At 34.8% G+C, this 12013-nt stretch overlaps 1 protein-coding gene across 1 annotated transcript; it reads left to right on the forward strand.

Moving 5' to 3' along the window:
- Positions 1–8032: 8032 nt before the first annotated feature.
- LOC103418515 (uncharacterized) lies at positions 8033–8704 on the forward strand. The gene has a single exon (XM_008356632.2). The coding sequence runs from the start codon at positions 8033–8035 to the stop codon at positions 8702–8704; it is 672 nt and encodes a 223-aa protein (XP_008354854.2).
- Positions 8705–12013: the final 3309 nt, after the last annotated feature.

Genomic DNA, 12013 nt, shown 5'->3' on the forward strand with positions numbered 1-12013 from the left:
AAGGCATGAACACTTTATGTGCCATGTTTCTTCACTTACAAATTGTTGTATGAAGAAATGAGAGTTGCCTTGTACAACTCTTGAAGGTTTGTAATTATGTTTAGAACATAATGGTTGGTTGACAAAAATAGTCCATTAACATGGACTTATGATGATTTTGAATCATTGAATGTTGAAGTGATAAACCACTTAACGAGACGGAAACTAGGCAAGGACTTCACCTTTGTGTCCCTATCCTAATGGTTCACTAAGTTTATTGTAAACTATATAGTGAACAATAACCACATACTCTCCAAAATTGTTTGATGTGTATAACACAATTGAAAAAAGGTTTCAAGAGAGATAGTGGGAGTTTAGGGACCATGACTAATGTAGTCAAAGGTGAAAGTCAAATAAAGAAGATAAATAACTCCAAGGGAACAAACTTTCTTTATGAAAGGATGGATATTGGAAGGGGTATTTGCAAGAAATGTCTTGCAAGTGTCAAGGACACACCTTTCGAAGGTGTTGTAAATTGTTCTTGAATAGTTCAAAACAGTTGGTTCTTCTACTTGAATGCATGATTCCGTATTAGTGACTATGTTTTACAATCGTTGTAAAAGTGTGGCTAATAAGAAGTAGAAGATTAATGAGAGAAGAGAAAGTACTTCACATTCGAAGCGTGAATCAAATGTAGATCTCTGCGAAAGCAGATGGTACTTACTTCCTCATATGAACTACCAAAGAAATTGGAAAAACATAGATTGTCTTTATATTCCAATTTTAAGGAACTAAATTCCGTCACTATGTGAAATGGATAAATGTTTTGTTTGACAAAACAATGTTCTTTATTAATCAATGATTGGATTATGGTAATCTAATTAATTATCTCTATAGTAGAGATGATATGGTAGTGTTAAACTGTTTAGAAAATAATGATGCTTAAAACCCAAAAGGTTGCAAGGTAGTGACTAATCCCAACTAAAGTTGTGATACGTCTAAAACATAAATTACGAGTTGGTCATAGATGGACGCTTTGGATCGTAAGGTCCGGATCCAATACCTTCTTGTTAAAATTGTATGGAGGCGAAATGTTCGAATCTTTATTCTTTTGGAAGAAGAAAGAATCACAAAGTTGTTGAGGTTAATTCACTTAGATGTTAGTGGCACTTGTCCACAAACATAATACTACTCATGTTGGATAACATTCACCGAAGATCACTCTCGGTTGGACTATAGTTTATTTTGAATAAACACAAGTCCGAATACTTTGAAAAATGTTTCAAAGAATTCAAGAAATGTAAGTTGATGAGTAAGACATCTAAAAGTATTTACCTCCTTAGATTTGATCCAAGGAAAGGTAACACTTTAGATAAGTTTCCTTGAAAGATATCAAGGAAAATGGCATCATAAGATAATGTATTTCTCCATTAGGAGAAGAACGAACTTGAATAAGATTTAGTTCGTTAGATGTTATCTATTACCCATATATAGGATATATACTTCTAAAAACAATATGATTGTCAATGAGAAGATCTTCCAATATTTTTATGACTCCATAAGATGTAGTTGGAAAGAAAGACAAATCTTAAGCATGTTAAAGATTTGGGGTTGTGTGCTAACAAGCAATATTTGTTTGATAATAATCTTGTAGGATATCCTTAAAATAACTTTTGGATATCGCTTCTATAAACCAACTAACAAATGTTGTTTTGTTGGGTAGTTCATTGTAATTCTACAATGTGATTTGCCTAAAAGCAAATGAACGAGAGATAGAACTCAAAGAATGGGTTCTTTGAGAGACAAGAAAGTAATCAACAAATATAACAACCTAGTTCCTATACCACAAGCTCCAAGGTAGTCGATAAGGATTTATAAACCGTCTCAGTTGAATGGTTTTGAACTTTATGACTATGTCATAGAGTTCCACCTCTTAATTCGAAAGAAATAAGAATGAAAATCCTTATGACTACATTGAGTGCATATACGATATATACTCAAGGAAATGGTAAAGTACCATTTGACTCGAAATAATGAAACCTTCAAAGCTAATTGGTAGCTTAAGGTGACTACAATCAAAGAGAATGGTTGACTTTAAAGGAACCATTTTTGACGTAGTCTTAGTTTCAATTAATTCGAAGATTGCTAGCTACAACTAAATGGTGATTCAATGTTTTGACATAATATGGGTTTCCGAAACCATTATTAAGATAGTCTTGATAATATATGTGTAAAACTACTAATCACAAGACATGTAAGTTGTAGAGATCCATCCATCATGGATCTTAGCAAGTTAGTGGGAGCTATTTGCATTTTATGAGAAAAAGGATCAAATCGTTTGATTTCTCATAAAGATGTAAATGAATCTTTTGTTTACTAGTTTTACAAAAGATTAGTGGGAGTTAATCATGTTCCTAAAAATATAAATATATATGATATATTAATTTTGGAAATGAAAAGAATACTTCTTTGTTAAAGTTATGACTTTAATACATTATATGAAGATAGAATGTATATGGGAGATATAGTCTATATACATGGGATGAAATCTATAATGATATATTTCATGATATAATTGGATTATATCAATCCCTAATAATAGACAATGGATGCTAGGAAGTTTCTCATATGATGATAAACTTCAATTAGAAGGATGACTCTAGTAAGACTAGCAAGTTGCCCTTCTCAAAGGGAACGTGCCCCTTTGACTCCCAAAGAAATAATGCGTAAATTGAATCCTTTATGCATATGCAGAAAGGTGATTTATGTATTTCATATTGTATGAAAAACATTGATATGAGTTGTACCTAGAACGGTACAAGACGATATCAATGCAAGCCCAGGATCAGAACCATGGCAACTGTCAAGTGAGTCCTTAAGTATTTAAGAAATACTAAAGGATAAATTCCTCAAAGATCGAGGAAGAATTAGAGTAACGTAATGGAAGCGTAAATGTATTAGATTATGAATCTAATCCATCATTGGATGTTTCTTCATTACGAATGAAGAGATAAACGAATATCTCTTTATTATGACTAAAGAGATATTTGGATGGAAACATTAAAGTAATGACTTTAGTGTGTTCCATTATGAATGCAAGATATATTGCCATATAGAAGTTTACAACAATGTTGTTTGGATGGGAAAGTTCATTTATGAACTCTCTATTCGGTTCCAACCAGAAAGTGTTTGACACTAATGGGGCGATAGCTCAAGCCTGGGAATCAAGGTCTCATCAAGATCCGAACACAAATGAGAGACTGAACCACATGATTGAGAATCATGTATAATGGTGACGTCGTTATTCTCAAGGTTGCTTCTGTGGATAACACATATAGATATCCACTGCCTAGGCCTACTATTCAGCCATTTATGAAATGACTACAGAAGAGATATCATCATTGATGATCAAGCTGATTGGCTCTAGTGCAAGTGGGAGATTGTTGGAAATGTGCCCTAAAGCCAATCATGTGATGATACTTTACGGACATTTCACATGTTAAACTAATCTAGTTTAACATATAAAGGGCATAGATTATTGTTTGAGCCGTCTCATATAAATGTTATATGCTTAAACGATAAAGTCCAAGGAATATGTGATTGGGAGAATGTAATCTAATGAAGTTAGATTCTTGAGACCATTCTTTCGTAGACACATCCTAAACGTTCCTGATCATAGGATTGCCAATTGGGCATTGACAGTCCGTCAAGATCGGTACGTACTATGTCTTCTCTCAGGGAGAGTGATTAGTCTCTAGTCATTGGTGTGTGTGACATCAAGACAAGTACGGTAGGTGCTCAATAGAGAATGAGTTCACTGAACGCGATCAACGAAGAGTTCTCATATTCCATGTCACATGAGAACTCATGGTTGGGATAATGCAAAGTAGTCCTTTGACCTGAGGCATCATAGTTGTCTTGTGGTTAAGACCTTGATCTTTGATTATGTCAAAGTCATCCCACCAGGAGGGTGTCCACGGCATCGTTGGGGTCAAGCCGCTTAGCTATGGAGACAAATGAATGCGCAACAAGGGATCTCTAACCTTCAAACCGTTTGAGGGAGAATACTCTCTGATATGATTTGAATCTCTGGCCAGAGTATGAATGAGATTAGGGAATGCGTTCCGAATCACATTCAAGGTAATCATATAAGCACAAGACACACATTGGATAGTAGACATGAGAAAATAAACTATCAAACCAAACAATGTGGTCAAGAGTATTAGATTAGAGAAGGACCGTATTGCATTTGTAATCCCAGACTGAATAGGTTCTCCACCTCTTCTGATTAGCTTGGGTAACCATGACATACGGCTAGGTGTCACTCATGGTTTGTGGAAGCCCTAAACGTGTGTAATCACTAAAGGGAGAATTGAAAATAGTTTCAATTCACAATCGATGTAAAATGGTTTTAATCGCCCACTGCCTCGCTAAAAGGAACCTAATGGATCGTACACCGTGTAAGGTAGAGATGGACGAAATAAATGAAATGAGTAAGATTAATTGAATGGTTTAATTATTTATGGCAAAGATTAATTAATATGTTAATTAATCAAACGAATAAGTTCGTTAAAGACCACGGGATAGTTTTGGACCTTAAGGCCCAATGGGCTTCGAACGTCAAGCCCATTAACTTAAGTTGTATGACAATTTAATGAATAAAGATTCATTAAAGCCCAAAAGCCCAAAAATCCCTAAATGGCCGGCCATAAGGAATGAATTAGGGTTTTGGTTATTTAGGTCACTTAAAGAAGTGACTATATAAATGACTTTATAACTAAATATTCATTAAGTAAAATAAGGGTTTATTTTTGGGGAAAATGGGTGAGAATTGTCTCTCCATTTTCTCTCTAAAGAGGCCAACACCTTGGAGGTGATTAGCTAGTCATCTAATCCTCCAAGGTCACTCATTCATCATCCAATCTCTCCTTGGTGTAGAGACTTAGAGGTTCTCAATTTTGGGAACTTGGAGAACCTATTCTTCCATCCAAATCCATGGATCTAAGAAGCAAGGAATGAAGGCCCTATCTCTTTGGGTGATTAGCCTTTGCTTATGCAAAGAGGAATCTACAAAGGTATTAATTTCAACTCACTTTGTTTTTGAGTTGATTATTGGTTCACCAATCTACTAGGCTTTGAATTTCATGGTCATGTTTTGTTTTTGAGTACATACAAGCATGATTCCGCCTTTTAATTGTTAATTGCATGCTATATGATGTTGCTCAAATGAATATGTTTTACAAAATAATTCCTTCAGCCAACCCAAAAAGTGGCTCTATTGGCTCCCATGGGCTGAATGGAGTTATAATTCTTCAGTTCACAATTCATCCAAGTTCTCTCCTTTTGAAATTGTTTACGGATTTCCCCCTCCACATATTGCTTCTTATGAAAATGGCACTGCCAAGCTAGATATAGTTGAACAAGGATTGTTGGCTAGGGATAATCTATTAGCTATGCTCAAGACTAATCTATTGGTGGCTCAAAATAGAATGAAAGCTCAAGCTGATAAGCACAGAAGGGAAAAAGTGTTTGAAGTTGGAGACTTGGTTTATTTGAAATTGGTACCCTATCAATTGCAATCCCTGGCTGCACATGCTTATCATAAGTTACATCCCAGGTTTTATGGCCCTTATGAAGTTTTGGAGAGGATTGGGAGTGTAGCTTACAAACTCAAGCTTCCTACAGATTCTAAGATACATCCTGTCTTCCATGTTAGTTGTTTGAAGAAGCATTTGGGCCCAATGGTTAGTCCTCTAACAGCTCTACCTGTAGTGACAGAAGATGGGTTGAAGTCTCAGGAACCAATGGAGATTCTGCAAAGACGAGTTTACAAAAAAGGTGAAGGGGCGGGAGTGCAGCTACTTGTTCAATGGAAGGGCAGCAAGGAAGAAGAGGCTACATGGGAAGATTATGATGAGTTGGCTAAGAAATTCCCAGATTTTCCTCTGTGATTACAACCTTGTGGACAAGGTTTATCTGAAGGAGTGGGCAATGTTACGATTGTGGTTATCTGTTTGCAATTAGTAACTTAATAGTACTGTAATAAATAGTAATCAAGTTGTGGTAGTCGTTGGGCCAGCTGGCATTTGGTGTTAGTGGAATCATATATGTAATCAATTTGGTGAGGTTATCGGTAGAAAAGTTATTTGGGAAAATTCAATACAAAAATACAAAAACATTTCTCTCTGTTTCCTCCTCTCTCTTCCTCCATTGCTAACTGGTAACTTGCAGGTTGAGAAAGGGTTGTTGAGTCTGGGTGTTATCAAATTTGTGAGAAATCCGGTGAAAATCGCCGGAATTTGGGTGTGGGTGTCGCGGGTAAACGGGTTGGGGGAAAACCCGTTTTATGATCTTCTCTCCTCCGCTTCTCGCCCTCTCTCCTTTCCTCCTTTCCTCTGTTCCGATTGGTCGACTTCTCCCTCTCTCAATCCCTCCTGATGCCTTCTTCTCTCTTGTCCCGATTGGGCATTTCTGCCCAATCTCCTTCCTCTGTTTCTTCCTCTCACGCGCACACACACACACAAAAACCTTCTTTCACTTATATTTATTTATTTTTGTTTTCCTTACATCCAAGCCATCCATTTAATTCTTCATTAAATCTGGGCCATCCAAATTTTAATAATAAAATTTATAAAATGCCCAAACTTCAAACTTTAAAATCTTTTTCGTTATAACTCCAAATAACGAACCGTCAGCGCCCACACGCTCGTAGCGACGAGTACTACGAGGATATGTCAAGAAAACAAATCTTAGATGGCACGACACAATGATTAACCTCGAATAATACGCGTACCTCAACAGGCATTTTTGTAAAATCCTTTATTAAAACTTTAAAAATTCTTAAAATTAGGACGGACTGTCACAATATAATTAAATTTTATTTCTAAATTATTCATTTAGTTAGAAACGTTACATTTGATATATTTATATTTATGGCTAAATTTTGTATCATATATTTTTATTTCTTGTTTGTACCCATTTTAATTTGCAACCTTTTTTTTTTTAAATTGTGCCAATTTTCTATTCAGTTTTAATTTGTATCCATATATTAATTTCTTTTTGTGTCCATATTTTTCAAATTTTTATTTGTACTCATATTTTTTTGACATTTTATTTGTACCCATTTGTCCTTGAAAATGTACCACTTTGTTATATGTAAAATGTACCCATTTTTTTTTTTTTGTAAGTACCATCTCTTTTGTGTAAAATGTACCCATTGTTTTTTTATTTATATGAAAGGTACCTATTATATAAAACGTATCACCTTTTTTTGTATAAAATGTACCAACTTTTTGTATGTAAAATGTATAATATAAAAATTACCAATTTTTTGCATGTAAAATGTCATTAATATAAGTAATGACAAATTATGGGTTTTATTTAGGAAACTTTAACGAAAATCTCCCGGCACCGTTCACTTTAACAAAAAACCATGAGAACTTTAACGAAAAGCTCTTGGTACTGTTTACTTTAACACAAAACCATATTTTTCCACTAAAAAGTCAATCATGGTACTATTCACTTTACCCTTTATTTTCTCCTTATCGTTAAAACTCAAAGTTTTCAACCCATTTTAATTAGTTTTCCTTTTTATTTAAGTATAATTTTTTTTAAATATTTTCAACAATTTATGGATTTTATTTAAAATCTCATTAAGATAAATAACTACAAATATCAAATTTTAATTTAAAAATTATAATAACCTACATAGAAATACATTATTGCATTAATTTTAAGGACTTCAATAAAAAACCGAAAACCAACAAGGTTTCAATCAAAGAACGTTGATAAATAGCTACCACATCCAAAGTCACCCTTTTTTATTATTATTTCCGAATCCTGGTTTCATTTGGAAATATGATTCCTACCCTAACAAGGAAATTCGCGTGTATATATATATATATAGGTGGGTAGGTGGATTATGATTCATAGCTCAAGTAATTCACGTATTAATTCGCTTTCGGAAGAACTAGAAATAGCGTACTAATTAATTCCATCTCTCAGCTTCTTAGTTTCTTCTTAATTTTCTTAAATTTCTTTTTGTGATCCACCGATGGAAAGTGAAAGTGATCGGCAAGTGGTGGGATACCATTGCCAAGTGAGGCACTTGGAGGTTTTTGAACCTGACAACGAGTTGCCGCGCACCCAGTTCTTGCTGGTTGTCAGGGCCATAATATTTTCAAGTCAGCCTGCAGCCTTGCACTCCGAGGACGAGGACGACGGTGAACACTACGAAGGAACCTACTCCGAGGAACTCGAACTCGATTTATTGATGGATGAAGACAAGTCAAGGGCTGCCCTAGCTGAAGCTTTAGTTTCTTTCCTGCATGTCCCTCCTCAGATTTGCCACTCCGTGGTGGAAAAAATAGTACAAGAATCCCTAGTCGCTGAAACTGATTCTAGACCTTATAGTGATGGCATGTTTGTTCATATGGCAGCGTTCATCACTGTTGTTGTTGATGATGTATTTGAGGGCTTGGAGACGGATGACCCTAAATTTGTGCCTGCAAGTAAGTCATCGATCGAGAAGCTAGAGAGGGCCAGGGTGGAAGTATCTGCGGCGTGTTCGGTTTGCATGGAGGAGATGGAGGTTGGTTCGCAAGCAATTCGCATGCCCTGCTCGCATCTTTACCATAAGGATTGCATTGTTGAGTGGTTGGAGAAAAGCAGGGTTTGCCCACTGTGCCGCTTCGCCATGCCTTCCGAAATAAGAACAAAAAATTAAGTGATTAATTTGGCCACGGAGGGCTTTTAGTTCATGGTTCACTCGACATGCATTTGTTTTGTTTTGATGTTAATTTGTGCAATTTATCTGAAAGTTTGATGCGTTGGTTGTTCCTTTAGTTGCGGTATCCTTTTCTTATTGCTGAAACCATATCTATCTGTTTTCCAATAATATATACTTCCGATATCAGAAGAGTGAATGCCACTGCCTATAATCTTATCAGTTTCATGCCATCTGTTCATTTTAAATTACTCGACCTTGAAGTTATTCAAGCTCCTACCAAATTATTTACTCGTCCACATGGAAAATTTCATGCCATTTAACGTGATTATGACTGATAGGATTTTTACTACTTATGTGAACGGGCTTAAATCTTCTATTCTACTTGCAAGAATCACAATATTATTGTAGTATAAACGGATTTCGCAAGGTCATCTCCACAGGGATTATTAAATAATTCGAACTAATCAGATTCCTCTGATTATTGTAAAGTAGAAATTGAAGTGATTGATTTTATAACCTAATTAAAATAAAAACGAATTTAATGAATTAAAATAAACAATCTGCAATATTAGGACTAGAGAGAAGAAAACAGTTCTGAGAAAATCAAATTAAGAAAGCACTAGGGTTCCACCATCACCTAGCAATCCTATGAATTTTTACCCATTACTTATGATCCATACATGCTACTTTGAAGGTTAGATTTTCCTAATTTATATTCTACTTGGAACCTCCAACATAGAACGTATATCTAACATGCAACCCGTTCGGACGTTCGGACGTTCGGATCAAATCTGAACATGAAAGACTCATTATGCTTTATGAAAATCCTTTGAAAAACCATGCAATCCTTAAGACGTGATATTCATCCTAAGTGAAATTACAATTATTAATCACAAGAAGCCAGCGTCAATTTCAGGGAACCTTCCGACCAAAATTGCATCAAATTACTTTTCTAAAAATCCTAATGGTGATCAGGCATTAAAACAATTAGATAGTTTTTATCCCGGTGATTAACAATTCAAAGTACGCATGCAATCAATCATAAGAAATTAAATAAAAATCACATATTCATGCTAAGGCTCAAGGTTTCACCCTAGCAAAAGAAATTAGTTCTGCATATTCATAATTGAAATCATAGAAATATCTATTAAGAAAAGAATTGAAAACACCTTCAAGTAGAAAAATCTTCAAAACCCTAGCACTTCTCTCTGTCTCCAATATTGCATAAAATAAAGCGTAGTGAAAAATTGTAGACGGCCAAGCAATATATTTTCTAAGCCACCACACAAACCCTAATCCCCCTAAAGACAAACATAACCCTAAATTAAAATAGTAAAAATTCGTCCAAAATCTGAACAGCCACGTTTTGACCCATAAGCTGCTCCAAAACTAGCCCAATATAGCTGGATTTAATGTTTGAAATATTCTGAATACTTTTCCAGAAGGCCACGAACCCATCCGAGGTCATCTTGGGCTCCAAAAACTCAATTTAAGCCCAAAAACGTCATTTTCCAACACTGTGCACTACTTCTTTATTTCATCGTCAGAAAATAACCGCTTGGTGGAAAAATCCCAAATTTTGATACAATCAAGCTAAGTGACTAATGAACGTCCTCCAACTGGAATTACTCCAAAATTCGTCCATTTGGTCCTGTTTTGCTCCAGAGGAAGTCGAAAGTCCTATATTGAAAATACAATTCAAAGTATCAAAATTCTTCCAATATATTAACCAAAATATACTAAGATTAGGGTAAAATATATAATATAAAATCTACTCATCGACACATTAATTATATTTGGATCTCAGCTTGTAGTTCATGTTAGCCATTAAATTCGAAATCCAACTAAAATTGCTGTATTGGAAACACTTGTGAATTCAAACTGAGAGAAAGCACATGTAAATTTGAATGTAATTAGATAGTGGTAAACAAGTAGTATTACCAGATAATCTATAGAAAAACATGGCGAAGAACAGATGAAATTCTTTCACTATTCCTTTAACAAAGTATTACTTTCATGGTTAAGATAGGATAAGATTATATTGGAAAATCAACCATTACAGAACAGAATTGGATATTCAATATGTACTATGTCAATTCAGAGTCGTTGGGGGATATGGTTGCATGTCGTCCTGTGCGTTTCTAGTCTTATGGTGGAGGCGGAGGAGGTGATCGGGCTGCTCTCGTTGTTTGTGTAGAAGAAGGTTTCATGGAGGTTGAGTGGAGTCGGATTCGAAAACTCTCATTGACATGATTAAGGGTGATATCCAAATTGACGCTGGGATGGAAGGGGTGCTATTTGATATACAAAGGCTTAGACAACAGTTGAAGTCGGTTGTATTTGTGTTTGCTCCCAGCTGGGCGGAACACCTAGTGGCTTCTTTGTGACTCGTAATGGTGCGGTTTATAGGTGGGATTAGTTTGAGCCTATATGATACATTTGCATCCAATGTTACTGTTTCCATTTGAATCCAATATAATTTTCTATCATGTGACCGAAAAAAGTACTTCAAAACAGGAAAGTACCACTACATGAATATTAATTATTAGGGGCGTTAGATTAGTGGCAAAAATATGAATGTGTCTCTATTAATTTGAATTAGGGGCGGTAATTTATAAATTTTTTTCGAAAATCCGAATGTATTTAATTAGAATTTTTAAAAAGTCTATAACAATTCAGGTGTAGGAATTTGTTTTAGAGAATGCTACCTACCTTCTCCATTTGCTTTTCATATCTACCTTCCTCACTTATCACTTGACACGTGTATTCCACTAGCAAAATAAACCACATAATTAATGCATTGAAATCATAAATTTTACTTTTCCACCTTAAAAGCATGAATTATGTAGTTTAATTTGCTAGTAGAATATATGTGTCAAGTGATGAGTGGGGAAGGTAGATAGAGAAAAACAAATAGGGAAAGTAAGAGCATGTAGATGTCAAAATTACCATGTAGGCATACAACAGTAAAAAATGACAGCAAACTCTCTCCAACCGAACCTTCAATTTCTAAGGTGGCGTTGAGTTATTTGAAGGCAAATCCTTTTGTAGTCAAATTTGACAGCATATGACAAAATTATTAAATGATATTTTAATAGATTAATATAATATATAATAAATGTTGTTATGTTTTTGAAATATTTGATTGGTTGTCGTAATAATTGGACTCTACAAAAAGACAAAAAGTTTATTAAATGACGTTATTATTTAACATATCGGGTGGAGCAAAATATTGTATAAAATGTCAAATTGCCACATAAGCTATCAACTATCATTTTGATGTTTAAAATTTGACATCTCTTTTAG

The sequence above is a fragment of the Malus domestica genome, chromosome 02 (assembly GCF_042453785.1).
Source record: "Malus domestica chromosome 02, GDT2T_hap1".
Classification (NCBI taxonomy): Eukaryota; Viridiplantae; Streptophyta; class Magnoliopsida; order Rosales; family Rosaceae; genus Malus; species Malus domestica.

What these genes read in the sequence shown, in the direction of transcription:
- LOC103418515 (XM_008356632.2), top strand. Translation starts at nt 8,033, where the DNA reads ATGGAAAGTGAAAGTGATCGGCAAGTGGTGGGATACCATTGCCAAGTG.